General features: G+C 47.2%; 1 protein-coding gene across 5 annotated transcripts in view; it reads right to left on the bottom strand.

Annotated features, from left to right (window-relative positions):
* TBC1D8 (TBC1 domain family member 8) overlaps positions 1 to 16,048 on the bottom strand; it is a 105,151-nt gene that overhangs the window by 26,215 nt on the left and 62,888 nt on the right. For 2 of the 5 annotated variants that reach the window (XM_045771850.2, XM_045771852.2), the window contains exons 4-8: positions 15,051 to 15,279; positions 12,662 to 12,902; positions 4,059 to 4,266; positions 2,504 to 2,698; positions 1,173 to 1,352 (exon numbers count right to left, since the gene is read on the bottom strand). In XM_045771850.2, the coding sequence (XP_045627806.2) occupies positions 1,173 to 1,352; positions 2,504 to 2,698; positions 4,059 to 4,266; positions 12,662 to 12,902; positions 15,051 to 15,279 (1,053 nt within the window). The remainder of the gene's footprint in view (positions 1 to 1,172; positions 1,353 to 2,503; positions 2,699 to 4,058; positions 4,267 to 12,661; positions 12,903 to 15,050; positions 15,280 to 16,048) is intronic. The other 3 variants (XM_045771851.2, XM_045771853.2, XM_045771854.2) reach the window with 2 other exon arrangements.

The following is a 16,048-nucleotide window of genomic DNA, read 5'->3' as shown; positions in this document are numbered from 1 at the left end:
GGCAAAGTTGATCTTAAGAGTAGGTTTGTCCAAATAGTCAAGTCCAAAGCACTGGGAGGGTGGGGTGGGGGTGGGGGACGTTAGGGGAAGCATCTCAGGATGTCGACACCAAGCCAGCTGTTGAAACACGGCTCAGCTCAGAGGGCGAACAAGGGCAAGGGCAGGGGGATCATAATTTGCCCTGAGCTCCAGGACAGCCAGAGGAAAAATTAAACCTGAAAAAAAATCACACTGTTCTCATTATCAGACACAAGACAGATACCATTTCTCTAGGCAACTAAAAATCCTTTAAAATCGCCCCTAGATGACAGGAGTTCTTAGTACCCTTGAAGCAGCATGTTTAATATGCTTTTCATTATCTGCATTCTCCAGTAATGGGAGGGGCTTCCCCATATATTCACTATTCTTACAGGTTTAGTCAGGAGTTCAATGAGCTGCTCTGTGTAAAGCATATCAGAAGATTCTGTTTTGAATGAATAAAGCTAACAATTATATAGTAGCCAACAAGGCAACAAGGCACAGCTTGGGGTAGTAATGTCCACAGACACCCGCAGCACATGTGGTCCCAATGCAGCCTCCCTCCAGCCGCAGGGTCTTTTCAGAGTACAATTTCTAGCCTCTTTACCCTACTGTGCATGACATTTCCCTTGGATTCTCCCTACAAAGAGGAGAAGGATAAGTAGATGTAACAGAAATATCTTTCGTCCAGGAAAACTACAGCACAGGAGACCTTTTGTTCCGGGAGAGAACCAAGCAGTACTGTAAAAGGAGCTCATCCAGACGCCCTGGGTAAGAAGAGAAACCTTGTTCTGCACCTGCAAGAACCCACAAAGGACAGCACTGATGGCTCTCCAGGTCACATGGCCAAGAGCTATGTCAAAGAGCCACTTAAGGGGCAGGTAGGGAAAGCCACCGGCCTCGGTCATCTGACCACATCCTCCATGTACGGGACGTGCTCAGGCAATGGCATCAGCCGAGCCCTTCCACTACTGCCCAGGAGGGAGAGGGAGAGGCGCCAGCTCCTGGGGCAGCCAGCAACCTGCACCACACCCGCTCTCCCGAGGCCCTCGGGGCTGGCGCTAGCAGGTGCGTCGGACAGCTGGGAACCCCCACCCATGCTGGCTCTGCTGGGGCCCGGGGCGGGGGGGGGGGGGCAGAGCCAGGCCACCCACCATTCGAGAGTCGGGGCTCTGGCTGCCTGCCTGCTGGAAGACAGAGATCAGGGCCTCGGGGTGGAGCCTCGGGCTCTTCTCTTTTTCACTTTCTTCGCTATTTTGAGAGGACACCTTTTCAAGATCCCCAAACTTGTGGTCACTGCACATGCTTGTTGAATGAAACACAGGTGAAGTCTGCTGGAAAGAAAAAAAAAAAAAGGAAGGAGCTAGAAGAAAGTCGTTACTTATGGAAGTCTTTGTTCTGCCTTTGGAGGCGCGAAGGTAACATTTTCTTTAATTTATTTATTTGAGAGAGAGAGAGAAAGAGTAAGCATAAGCAAGCAGGGGGAGAAGGAGAGAGAGAATCCTCAAGCAGACTCCCCACTGAACATGGAGCCTGACAAGGGGCTTGATCTCAGGACCCCGGGATTGTGACTTGAGCTGAGATCGAGTCCAGCGCATAACCGACTGAACCACCCAGGCTCCCCGAAGGTAACATATTTAAACATGCCTATCTAGGACTCAAGGGAAACAGACTAACATTAGCCCCAACAGATCTGATCCTCAGAAGAGAAGATGGTCCACACTGTGCTTTCCTGAAGGCTGCTCACAGCATACAGAGCATGGGTCCAAAAGGGGCAGACAAGCCCCATTCCTTGTATGCTTCCAGAACTGGGGATGACCATCCTAGAAAACAGCTCTCGGGTACTGAGAGACTATCTCCTTTCCTCCCTGTCACTGCACGGGTAAAAAGAGGTGAAGAAAGAGAGGGATGGGTGTGAAACAGCAGGAGAGGAGGTCCCAGCGGATCCAGCAGGTCTTTTTTCCAGCCGTCCAGTGTTAAGGACAATGTAACTTCTCTTTTAACAAGTTCCATCTGCCCCCAAATAACATCCCCTCAACCTCAGGGGTGGGGGACACTGACCCCTCCAACTTGTGAGGAGGGTGTCCACTAACCTGCAGGTCGATACCCCATCAAACCCTCCAGCCTGGGAGGGGTTGCCCTGTCAATCCTGCTGACGTGTGTGTGTACCCCACCAACCTCTCTAACATAGGGAGGGGTGCCCATCAGTTCCCCTAACCTCTGGTAAGGGGTGCCCCATGAACTCCTCTGACCTGTGAGCAGGGTGCCCTGTGAGCCCCTCTAAGCTGTGTCGCACCTACTCAGGACCCCTAGAGTATCAGAAGTGACACACTGTCTGATACACAGGCCCAATCATCTCGAACACAGTTCTCTCGTTCCCAAGTGGATCGTGGTTATGTGCACCCCCTTTAGAGACCGCTGCCCTAGAGGTGGTGAGAAAAGAGATCTTCACTTTATAGGATCCCGCCGTTTCTAAGCCTCATACCAGGTCTTCATCTCGTGAGGTGTCATAACGCACGGGGTGGTTGGCGTGCACCTGCTTCAGCCTCACGAGCAGGCTCTCCACCAAGTTATCTCTGTCCTTCAGCTCAATGAACTGGAAGGCCATCTTGCTCCTGATGCTGATGATGATGGGATTGGGGAGCAGACTTGTGTCCTCCATCTTCTCAATGCTCACCACCTATTGCAAAAAGTTACACACAGAAGGTACAGCGAGAGACAAAGGAGGGCAGGCATTTCAATCACCTATTTAGAAAATATCACCGAATAGAAGGTAAAACCAAACAACCGCCCTAGGGAGCGGATACAGAAGTTTAAAAGTATCCAAGGCAGCCCGTTCACAATAGCCGAAAGGTGAAAGTAACTCCAGTACTCATCAACAGGTGAACGGAGAAACGAAATGTGATCTAGCCACACAACTGAATATTATTCGGCCTTAAAAAGGACAGAAGTTCTGACACGTGCTACAACATGGATGAACCTGGAGGACATGGTGCTCAGTGAAATAAGCCAGCCACAGATGGGCAGACACTGTATGATACCACTTAGAGGAGGGACCTTAAGTAGTGCGGTTCAGAGGCAGAAGGTAGACGGGTGGTTGCCCGGGACTGGAGAGGGAGGATGGGGAGTGAGTGCTTAATGGGGACAGAGTTTCTGTTGGGGAGGATGAGGACGTTCTGGTGACAGTGGGATGAGACCATGAATGTACTTAATGCCACTGAACCTAACACTTGGAAGTGGGTAAAGTGGTAAATGTGATGTGTATGTTACAACAAGACGACGAGTATGTAAGACAACTCTTGGACTTCTTGCTCCACCCCTAAGTCAGAATATCTGCACAATGAAAACATCTAGAAAATGACACAGAGGGAGATCACGCGCATGAAAAAGTTTGAATTTTCCCAAAGAACAGCGCCCAGAATTTGGAGGTCCTGATGGGAAACAGAGTGGTGGGTACAGTCACCACCTACAGACATGCCCTGAAACCAAAGGACTGCGCTTGTCAGATCTGGAAGTAGCCTCAGGTTGCCCTGCATTTCCGGGGACAGACTGCGGAATTTTACAGTGGGAAGGAAGCTGGTCCACGTTAAAGGAAACATTTTTTACATGTTTCACTCAAGTCCCAGCAGGGTACAAAAGCCAAGCAATCTGACATTTTTAAAAGGTGATGCTTTTTGTCGGTTGCCTTTTTTTCTTTCCCCTCTTCGTGAGTGCAAGGGGTGGAACCCTTCCTAAGAGCTGCCGGAAAAGCTTTAACTGCTAGGTAGGGCTTTTTCATAACAGCTTTACCAATAATGCAGAGGTGAGAGTGCTTGCTTCTCACCAATCACTTCCAGGCAAATTTCAGGCTGTTGGTGCAATGATAGAAAAAGCAACAGCCACATGGGGACTGGTCAAACGCAGGCAGTGCTTCCCTCCACAGGCCCATCTGTAGCTGGCAAAACCCCGCTGGGTAAGCAGCCCTTCCCCAGCCGGTCTCACGGCCGGGGGCTCAAGGACAAAAGGCGGGCTCAGGAAGCGCCGGCCAGGGCTGCGGCTACCTCTCTGAGTGGGAGGATGACATTGCAGCAGCCGTCCTCCTTGCTGGCAAAGCAGATGTAACGGTCAGAAGCAAACATCCGCCCCACGGTGTGACAGCGGCTGAACGGCGTCCAGAGCGAGCAGTCCACCACGTCGTGCAGCCTCTCCTGCCTCGGCAGCCTGAAGAACGCCCGGAAGAACTCGTTCTGTGCTCTGGCTTCCAGGTCTCTGGCGGGGGAGGGAGAGAGAAGAGAAAGAGGCAGGAACGGTGAATGAACACATGGCTTCACCAAGAAAACCCTGTGAAGCCCACGGGGGCCGCCAGATGTGGAAGAGGATGAACCCTTCCAGGTCCCGAGTGGGTCCCAGCATGCACTCCACTTCACAGCCAACCTCGGGGACGGGTCCTCAAAGCAGAAGGGGTTGCCTCTGCACAGAAGTAAGACAATCAACTCACAGACCAGAACAGATACTCCCTTCCTGGTTTAAGCAACACTGTGAATCACCATCAAACGAGTGTTTAAGAATCCAGTATCAAAAAGTCAGTAACACCAAGTGCTGGCGAGGACGTGGAGAAACAGAAACCTTCGTACACGGCGGGCGGGAATGTAAAATGGTGCGGCCAGTCTGGAAAACAGTCCGGCTATTTCTCAAAAGGTTCAACATGGACTTACCATACGACCCTGCAAGTCCACTCCTAGGTGTAGACCCCAGAGAACCGAAAATGTACATCTGCTCAAAAACCTGGACACACCTGTTCAGAGCAGCAGAGCTGGCAACAACCCAAATGTCCATCAGCTGATAAACAGACCAACACAATGTGACAGAGCCACACAATGGAAGATCGCTCGGCCACACGGAGCAACGAAACATTGACACAAGCTATAGCATGGACGGACCTCGAAAACATTATAGATACAAAAGACTACATACCCCCCGATTCCCTTTATATAAAATTTCCAGAATAGGCAAAACTCATAAAGAGAGAAAATAGCTCAGTGATTATGCAGAGCAGGGGATAACGGGAAAAGTGGGGAGTGACTGCTCATGAGGATGGGGTTCCATGAAGAAAATGTTCTAAACCAAGTGTGGTGATGGTCGCACAACTCTGTGGACTGAAAAACCACTGACTGGGATGCTCTAACAGGGTGAATTGTACGGTATATGAATTACAGCTCAAAAAAGCAGTTAAACTGAGATCTGTGCGGGGCGTATTGTAAGTGCTGAATAAATATTAGCTATTATTACCTTTAAAAAACAAACCCAAGCAGCGTCTGGCTGGCTCAGTTGGTTAAGCATCTGACTTTTGATTTCAGCTAAGGTCATGATCTCAGGGTCATGAGATCAAGCCCCATATCAGGCTCTGCACTGGGCGTGGAACCTGCTTAAGATTCTTTCTCTCCTTCTCCCTCTGCCCCTCCCCCAGCGCACTCTCTCTCTCAAAAACTAAATAAAAATTGGGGTGCCCGGGTGGCTCAGTCGTTAAGCATCTGCCTTTGGCTCAGGGTGTGATCCTGGCATTCTGGGATTGAGCCCCACATCGGGCTCCTCCGCTGGGAGTCTGCTTCTTCCTCTCCCACTCCCCCTGCTTGTGTTCCCTCTCTCGCTGGCTGTCTCTCTGTCAAATAAATAAAATCTTTAAAATTAATTAATTAAAAAAAATAAAAAACAAATCCAAGTAAAAGTACCACTGGAGAGAAGCCCATCAATGTGGTCAGTGGAGCATGGGGGAGAAATCCTACCCCAGGGGACCCCCCCACTCCATACCAAGTCTTGGCTCTAACATCCAGTAAAGCAAGAAGGCAGCCAAATCACAATGCTTGCAAATACTGATGAACTCATGTCATAGCCCAAAATTCTAGACGAGGGGAAATTCCACTGTACAGAGATAAAAATTTTTCTTTGTCACGTTAAATAAGAGTTCTTTAAATTTATCTGAGATAATTAGCACTGCGCTCAAAGTAAGGAATATGAACTCTTAGCTTTCTTATTAGCTGGGTGACCTTAGATAACACTTCTCCATATCATATCTTGACATCCGTAAAATTGAAACAATACCTAACACATTTCTGCTTCAAGGGATCCCTGAAAACATAAGATGATGTCCACAATATCGAAAAAGCAGGTTAGAAATAGCATCTACATTATTATTCCATTTACATAAATTCTATAAAATTTGCAGAAAGTGATATGTAAAAAAACTTTATATAAAATGTTGATAGTAGTTGACTCTGTGTAGGATTTCCACTTCTCATTTTTATTCTGCTTAAATTTCCTACCTGACCACATATTATTAGCTTTTTTAAAAATGAAGCTATTTTCTTTTAGGAAAAGAGGTAACTTTTAAAATGTTGCATAAATGCAAGGTATTAAATGCTGCAGTCTGGGTGATCTTGCAGACCCCAAGGGCCAGGCTCACACACAGAGGCCCCTTCTGCCCCAGTTCTCATTCCCAACCCAGTCCTCATTTTCACACTGTCACACAACTGTCTTCCCAGGAGACCCCACACAGAGATGGGGGAGTGCCTGGAATTTATTATCAAACCCTCACAAAGATACACGCATGTCCAGAAAGTCCTGTGAGCACAGAGAGAGATTATACAAATTCTACAGATCAAGATGGGCCCGTTACTGCCGGCCAAAGCTGCAGCTCCTTAACCCGCAGCACCTGATATCCACAGATGGCTGTTTGCAAAGGAGCCTGCGCTTCCTCCCCCGAGGAGCTGGGAGAATGTGGGACAGCACCGTGAATGCTCTAGAAATTCACATACTATAGGATGGCAGGCAAGGCCTCTCAAGATCACCCCATTTCCCTGAAAGTGGACCTATAATCAGCGCATTTACGTTGGAGGATTTATATCCTTGTCCTCAAGGTATGCTGGCCGTGCTGGCTTTGGTGAAAATAAAGCCAATGCAGCCTAGCTGTACATATCTCACAGATTAGGGTCCAGCCACCACTAAACTCACCTGTCATCTGTTCCTTCCTAGAAGCACAGGGCGGGTGGAAGGACTTTTGGCATTTACTTTGCAGCCAGCTCTTCAATTTAAGAATAAGGTGCTCAGTTATCTGATTTTACTGTTCGGTGCACCTGCTATGCCAACCACTCACTCAATTCAACCTCCTTCTCCATGGCTTACCTAGCAGCCTGGGTGTACTACACACCATCTCCACGCTCCTTTCTGGGCTGTTCTCTCTCACCATAGGGGTCTGTCTCTCACACATTCAGCAGCCAGAGACAGTGACCTTGAGTTATAAGACAGAAGGACAGAAAGGAGGGGGGCATCTGGGTGGCTCAGTCAGTTAAACTGCTGACTCTTGGTTTCGGCTCAGGTAATGATCTCAGGGTCCTGGGATTGAGCTCCTTGTCGGGCTCCATACTCAGCAAGGAGTCTGCTTCAGGATTCTCTCTTCCCTCTGCACCTCCCCTGGCATGCTTGCATGCTCTAAAATAAATAAATAAATCTTAAAAAAAAAAAAAAAAAGGAAAGAAAGCAGCAGAAAGGACTTTCCTAAATCATCTTCCTTCCTTCCTTCCTTCCTTCCTTCCTTCCTTCCTTCCTTCCTTCCTTCCTTCCTTCCTTCCAGAAAGTCCTCTTCCAATTCGACCTCTAAATATGCATTATACATATATATATATGTGGCATTTAACTTTCTAACAGACTGAGATGAAGATCAAGTAGCTTGAGAGAGGAGTAGCTCAAGCCCTTTATGAAGCTCAGAGTAAGACCACTTGATCCTTTAGGTCTGTTTCGAAGCAGGTGGTAGTTTTGATGCTAAAAATATCAGCTCCTCCTTCCAAAGAGCACCAGAAACAAAGCCCACTGGTCACAATTTGCCTTTCAGACCTTCCGATACTTACTAAACGCTCCCCCCCTTCCTCCATAGAGATGCCCAACAGACATGAGTCATAACGGACCATTCAGAAAGCAGTAGCCGAGCACAGTCCTGGAAGCCACGGCAGAAGTGCCCCTATAAAGATGGAAACTAGCCCGGCATCCCCCACAATATTTACCACCCATTGTCCACCTTGTTGGTATGCACTGGCCAAAGCAATTGCTCCAAGAGAAAGCAACAGCTGAGAATAGAAGGGGACGGTGCCACAAACCCTCCTATCTTAACACATGCCATTGTATGAGCCTGTAGCCACATAGGAAATAAATGTGGGTTCATCAGAATACGGAGCAAGAACACCAAGTTTGTTGGTAAAGCTGCAATTAATACTTGCAATCCTGCATGACAACAATGCGGAAAATTCTAAACTACACTAAACTACACGCACACATTTAAAACTTCACACTTCATTCATACAACGGGGGCATGCGGGGAAACCCAGCCTTCGGACAGCAGGCAACAGGGGGTGCGGACTCAGCTGGGGCCCGCAGTGCCCCCCGTTTCTTTGAATATCCATCCTCAGAGCTCCAGCAGACCAAGACCTCAACAACACTGGCATCTAGAAGGCTTTTTCACACTCAAGGCTCCTGCCTTCGCCCTCTGCCCTCCATCCTGCCCCAGAACAGCCTGGAGAAGTACAGAGCAGCTAGGGCTCTGCAGGGTGGGGAGCCACAGGCCTTCCCTGGTGAGGCAGGAGCTGTTTGGGGCTGCACAAGGAGCCCCTAAGAGATGTCGACCCTGACCCAGAATCACAAGAACAGAAAGTCGAATAAATTACAGAGCTAGGCTGGGCATTCTCAGTAGGGGCACAAGGAGAACTGCAGGAAAGGGAGTGAATCTGGGCAGAAAAGGCCAACGGAGGTCTGAAAAGTCAGACCAGAGGGCTAAGAATCAGCCAGGCAATAGGGGATGAGGGCTTATTACTGAAGACATCAGCCCCCCTGGCAGCCACTGCTGACCTCTGGACACCACAGAAAGCACTTCCACCAGGGCAAAGAGCCTCCATTTACCTTACTGCATTAACTAAGTTTTCCTCCAGCACTTTTCAATCAGTCAATACAGATTTTAATGAAGATATTAAATTTGATTTGGTGAAACCCATCACTTCCCCCAATCTTCCACTCCCCAAATAACTAGCTACACTGTTCTCAATCCATCACTCACAACTTCACAAGTGTTATTTTGTTTGTAAATTTCAGGACCAATCAATTTATTTGCTCCCGCTGGCCCCCAGAAGTCCCTTCCCCAGTCTCTGTTTCCCCCGCCCTCCTAGATTCTGTTACTACACCCCAGAATCCCTGGCCCAGGCCCTTCTCTGCAAAGTGTGAGGGCTGGACCAGAGGACTCCCTGGTCCGGCCAGCTCTAACTTGTCTGACTGGGTCCTGCTCTGCGATGCACCATCCCATCCTCCCGGCTCCCGCTGAAGTCCCAGCCTCGCTGGGCTCTGTCCCAAAGTCCCATGGGAGTGAGTATGAGCAGCAATCATGACTAATCCGTAATCAGATGCCTCACCATGCTAGTGACCCCAAGGGCACCTTTCTAAAGCCGTTATCTGGGAAGGGAAGTGAAAATACATCAACAAAAGGGAGCCTGAGGAGCATTCCAGCACTTCTGATTGTGCCCTTTGCATCAAGAGACTGTTTTCCTCAACTTGAAAACCTGGGCTCTCTTGGCAGGATGTCAAGCTGACTGAGTCATTACCTGTTTATGTCCACAGGCCTATGTCTCCATGACAGAAAGCTACACATGAGACCAGTGAGGAACTGGTAGGCAAGGACATGCCTTTCACTTTTGGAAGAAGTCACTCAAAGTACAGAGACCAGCAAAACACACCACGGACCAGAATCCTGCCATCCATCTTAAGGCCAGACCAAGGCACCTGCGGGGCCCCAGCAGCGCCACCCCAGGCCACCACTGGGGCCTGTTATGTCCTTTTTTCTCTCTTCTCCTCCCTAATCATTTCCAGGATAGAAAGTGGAGGGGGGGAGCCTTATAAAATTCACCTGAATTCTGGATCGTGCATGAAGATTGCCTGTGCTGATGAACCTTCTTCCAAAATGAATGATTTTACCGAAGGGTCTTAAGTGCGACAAACCTGCCATCTGCCTCTTCTTTCCCAGTTTCTACCCCAAACCGCATCTAGAAGTGGAGCCCGCCATGAAGGAATATCAGGAGATCTGTGAGAAATCTCCTGAAATCCCAATGCCCGTGGAGCTGACTGAGCACACGGGCTACCAGCCGGCCTCCTAGTGCTAAGACCCTGACTGCAATTCACACACGTAGGCACCGGTGCAGAACCCGCAGAAGACAGAAGCTTCACTGGGTGATTTATAGGAGCCCTTTCACAACTCCTACAACCGAGACTCGTTTCTTCATTTTTAACCAGTCTTTGTAAGCTGGGCTAAAGGGACTCAGATACTCAACGACTACAGAGATATTTGAAGATACATGGGAGAGTGGGGCTGTCGTTGTGCTGGGTTGTCTTCTCCGGACCTAAGACAGAGCCAGAGACGGTAATGGGAAACCTGGCATCAGGAGGTACAGGGAGGAGCTCAGGATGGGGAGTCAGGAGACCCAAGGGCAGCACCCCAAGGCTCCCCTTTCGTAAGCGAGTGAAAAGCAGCACCATCTCCTCTCACAAAGGTACGGTCAGATGATGAGGACACAAAACCAAGTGAAATTCATTGGAGTTTCACCAAAAAAGTTCACTTTTTGATTTTTGCCTTACTTATGACAATACATGATCAATTTCTAATGCATGCACACAGCAGGGGCTCTAAATTCTTGATGAATACATGCAAACTACAAACACACTGCCACTTAGAGACCACTAATTAGACACATGTTCTCCCAGATGTTCAGAGAAAATAGCAAACGTGTGTTAAGTAAGAAATAACAGGAATGTTACGATAGGTTTAAAAATTTTTTTTAATGACTGGACTTAGAATGACACAGAACTACCATGTGATCTCACAATTCCACTTCTGGGTATATGCCCAAAAGATGTGAAAGCAGGGACTCGAAAAGATATTTGCACACACGCTCATAGCAGCACGAATATACAACAGCCAAGAGGTAGAGACAGCTTTACGTCCATCGATGCATGAACGGATAAAGAAAACATGGTATACCCATGCAATGGGATATTACCTAGCCTTAAAGAGGAAGGAAGTTCTAGCACCTGCTACAACATGGATGAACCTTAAGGACATGACATTAAGTGAAATAAGCCAGTCACAAAAAGACAAATGCTGTATGAGTCCACTGACAGGAGGGACCTCGGGTAGTCAAACTCAGAGACAGAAAGTAGAGTGGAAGTTGCCAGGGGCTGGGGGAGGAGGGAATGGGAGTTATTGCTTAATGGGGACAGAGTTTCAGTTTTGCAAGATGAAGTGTCCCAGGGCTGGATGGAGGGGATGGTTGCACAACAATGTGAATGTACTTAACCATTTTTAGCTGTATGGTTCCGTGGTATTAAGGCAGCAAATTTTATGTTACGTGTAGCTTACCGCATTAAAAATGTATTTTCATGTCTAGTAGTACTAAACAGTAGTGGTGATTCTGTAACAGTATTAAATCTATCCGGCCAAGGCAGCACTGGCTAGATGACTTGTTTCTCTAAGGGTATATTTGTATCAACTCTGCAGTTACCGGGACTGACCCACCAAGTCAGGATTCACAGTCGAGCTCAGACAAACACCACCATTTAAATTTTAGATAATAAAGCTGAACTTCTTTAAAGTGACTAATAATTCAAGCAACTGCCCCAGACATCTCCACACCTAGCATCAGTTGGGGGCAAACCAATAAGAAAGAATGTTAACCTAGAGTAAGTATTACTAAGGCACTTTCCTAAGGACAAACTGGTACCAAAAATAAATGCGCTGTCCTGAAAACTCTTTCTACAAAGCATTTTCGTATCGAAATACAAAATTTCTTCATGTCCGCTGATGAAGCACAGTGCTGAATGGAGTTCTATCAGGAAGCTATCTGTATTACGTTTCCTGAGAAGTATTTTTTATAAAAATCAGTTTCCAAATATCGGGGAAAAAAGCAGAACTGGATCCAGAAATCAAAGTCAACTGCATTAAAAAAAATCAACAATCGAGGCGCCTGGATGGCTCGGTTAGTTGAACGTCTGACTCTTTTTTTTTTTTTTTTTAAGATTTTATTTATTTATTCGACAGAGATAGAGACAGCCAGCGAGAGAGGGAACACAAGCAGGGGGAGTGGGAGAGGAAGAAACAGGCTCATAGCGGAGGAGCCTGATGTGGGGCTCGATCCCTTAATGCTGGGATCACGCCCTGAGCCGAAGGCAGACGCTTTAACCGCTGTGCCACCCAGGCGCCCCTGAGCGTCTGACTCTTGGTTTCGGCTCAGGTCACGTCATGGGATCGAGCCCCACAGTGGGCTCCACGCTCAGTGCAGAGTCTGCTTGAGACTCTCTCCCTCTCTGCCTCCACCTGCCCCTCCCCCAGCTCACTCACTCTAAAATAAATGAAATCTTTAAAAAAAAAAACAAAAACAAAAACTTCACTATTAAAAAAAAATTAACAATCACTGCCAGTTATTATGTCACGGTCATGATTAACACCACAGGAAAATCTGCATCATGCCACAAGGGAAATTTAAACCCAGTTCAACTTAGACTAACAAAGCACATGTAAATGAGGGTGGTGGCACCCCAGCCATAGTCCCGTGGGTGAGGAACTGAAAACAGAAGCTCTCACCGCTTGGTGATCTGGCTTGGCTCCTGCAGGTCTGGATCCAGGTCAAAGACCTCATTATCCAGCAGCCTCCGGAGTGTCACGTCGGCCAGCTGCTCCATGATCTTGAACACCTCATCGAGGTTCAGGAACATGGAGAAGTCGCGCTCCTTATTCTGCGTGGTGATTCGGATGGTGTCCGTCAGAAAGACGTTGGATGTTCTTTCTAACTTCTGGATATCGACCCAAGGGACTACAAGTTTAACTAGAAGAGGGGGGAAAAAAGCCAAATACATAGGTTACACGAACATGTGAGCCAAACTTGAATGTATCAGTAAACAAGAGGCCAAGGATTTCCTTAAGTTGAAATGCAAAACCAAAGCAGGAAAGGGGAAGCACGAAACTGCTTGACAGCTGTGTGTTAGAACCCAACTCATGTTTCATGATTTTCTTAAAAGATTTAAGGAAAATTTTCCAAGTTGCTGGCTACTGCACATGTACAGGGGACAGCATTCTAAAATGTCAAGTTAACAACACGAAACCTTCTTCACGAATATTTAAACTTAAATATTTGCAAAATATGCAAAAACTTCTCAAGCTACATAATTTCTGGTTTCAAAAGCAGCATTCATGGTGTAAGCTATAAAAAAAAAGAAGTGCAAAAAAGGATTATTCATGATCTCGTTTAGAGAAACAGGCTTAACATTTAGACTGTCAAATGACAGTCTTAGAAGACACAGTACGATTTCTATGGAATTCTTTTTAAAGTAATACAGTACAAACAGTACATTTTATAAACAAGTGTTCTATTCTGGGAAATGTTTCCAATACAGTGGTAGCGAGGCTAGCTAGAGCTTGCTAATGCAAATGGAGAAGAGACACTGTAACAACTTAAAGTGATAAATGTTATCAAATACTAGAAATCATTTCTTTTTTTTCAAAACTCAGCATCCTAACAAAATTTGGCTTAGTGACTATGACTGATTGGTGTCAGAGAGTGTCATTTTCTTTTTCAAATAAAGGAGGGGATCTTTACGTGTCCCTGTTTCTACCATTTCTTTCCTCTTGTTGCAATAATGTTTTCAGGGCTTCAGTGACTTAAAAGGCCACGTATCTACATCAGGCTGGAGAAGACACTTCTTCAGCTACTTCTGGCTGCTTTCACGTAAGTAGTTCATACAAACACATATACAACCTATAACATCAACTTTCATTTCATCACGTGTCTACTTTGCGAAAAGTCCCGCACTTAAGGAGCTCGTTCAAATAGGGAAAACAGACATGTAAAATAAGCAACCAATAACTTGACAAAATCTCAAATAGAAACACAAATGTGGTGCAAATTGTAAGGGGACCAGGGAAAGTCCCTGGAGGTGATAAAAAACGGATTCTGAAGGGTGAACCGGAGTTTCCAAAGAGGCACAAAAATGGGGAAGGGAAGGAAAGACCGGCATGAATTTTGAGAAGCATTGCAGAAAGTACAAGAATAAGGATGGTCAAGATTAGGTCAGAGCACAGTCCGAGGGTGGGGGAAGGCTGTGCATGCAGGGGCTATGTCCTAGAGCATCAGACCTAAAGCAGGCAGCGTGAGAAAGAGAAGTGATGACCCTGGAAGGAAGCTGTGTGAGCACAATTTCAGAGAAGCCCCTCCCACTGGTTCAACTTGAAATACAAACTTAAATGCAGGAAGGAAAAAAAAATTAGGTAGATAAACACATACATACGCATATACTTATTTTACATACACGCACAGCTGCCACCCTGCATGGGTGCTTGAAACAATATTTGGTTCCAAAAGAAGTTTCAGTGGGAATGACTTTTTAAAAATTCAATATACCACGGACACTTACGGCTTTTCTTTCTTATCTTGGACTTCCATCACCTCGCATGGCAATGGTCAGTGGATCAATGTGTGAAAAGTTAATCGCTGCCTGCATCTCAAGCGGACCCAGGTGAAGAATTCCCTCCCGTTCCAAGGAACAACTGTACATCCTGCTCCTTTTCCGGGAGCAGTCGTGACCTTCAGGGCTGGGAACTTTTTAAATGCCCCCCACCCATCCTAAGAAGCAACAACATGTTCCACTCCCTTAGAAGCACTGGCCCATCAGTTTTGACAATGTGTTTTCAGAGCAACATAAAGTAAAAAACTTGAGTGGCTCTATGAGTGAGCTACACAGAAATGGTTAAGGCAATGGAAAAAATGAAACCTCACAAAATCGAAGCCCCTGAGTGGTGGGAGCATAAAGAAATATAATTGCACACGTCATTTGAAGTTAATCAAGTATCACTCATCACCATCTCAACTACTCATTTAGAAACCCTCTGCTCTCTAGCTCTTCCTCTGGTCTCAGGACAGCACTGAGCCTCCCGAGGCCCAGCCTCACCTGCGAACGCCAGCGCGAGCGTCACTTACGTTCCTTGCCAAGGAAGAAGGAGTAGAAGCAGAGATGGTTGATGCTGAGGTACAGCCAGCCTTGGCGGGGAACCCTGCCCTTCCAGCAGCAGCAGGAGTAATAGGTGACCAGCTTCTCCGCCTCTGGAAAGCTGAACCTGGCCTCGAACTTCACCAAGGCCTCTCGGAACTTCTCAGGCTCTTCTTCCTGCTCGGCAAGCCTGCTGCTTGTCTCCTCCGCAATCAGAGCCTGACACGCAGAAAGATAAGGGTCCCATCGTCAGTGAGAGGGACAAAGGGAGGGGCAGGCAGAGGCGGGACCTGAGGAGTCTACACTGCCCAACACACACCAGGGCTGGAGGAGAGCGGCTCGCCACTCCAACGACCACCCAGAAGCATGGTCATGGTGGGGGGAAAGATGAGCTGGGGGGGGGGGGTAGATAAACTAAGAACAAGTCTCTCACTTGGCCACTAACCAGCCTTGAGGCTTTGGGCAAATCACTCACTTCTAAGCCCAAGTTTTCTAACAGATTACTATTGTGTGATACCTCCTGGCTCTCCCTTCAGGAACAGGAATGATCAAGTTACTGGTTCAAGCGTGAATCTGATGCATCAACCTTGAGGAACTACCCAAGTTTGAGTTACGAGTTAGTCTATTTTTTTTAAGATCCTATTTATTTATTTGATAGAGAGAGAGAAAGCACAAGAGAGCACAAGCAGAGGGAGCAGCAGAGGGAGAGGGAGAAGCAGACTCCCCACTGAGCAGGGAGCCCAATGTGGGACTCGATCCCAGGACCCTGAGATAATGACCCAAGCCAAAGGCAGACATTTAACCAACTGGGCCACCCTGGTGCCCCCCTTTTTTAAAAGGGCTAATGAATGTCTTCCTCATTTGGTTCAAAACTTTCAATACAAAGCCAACAGGTGCCTGACATCTGACACCTTTCACTACCACAAAACACTCTACAGTCTTCTAAGGTAGAAAAGAAGTATGTTGGCCGAGGTCATAAATACATCCA

The sequence above is a fragment of the Ursus americanus genome, chromosome 7, assembly GCF_024610735.1.
Source record: "Ursus americanus isolate L20-20 chromosome 7, mUrsAme1.1.p, whole genome shotgun sequence".
Classification (NCBI taxonomy): domain Eukaryota; kingdom Metazoa; phylum Chordata; class Mammalia; order Carnivora; family Ursidae; genus Ursus; species Ursus americanus.
This window is presented reverse-complemented; position numbering and strand designations above follow the sequence as displayed.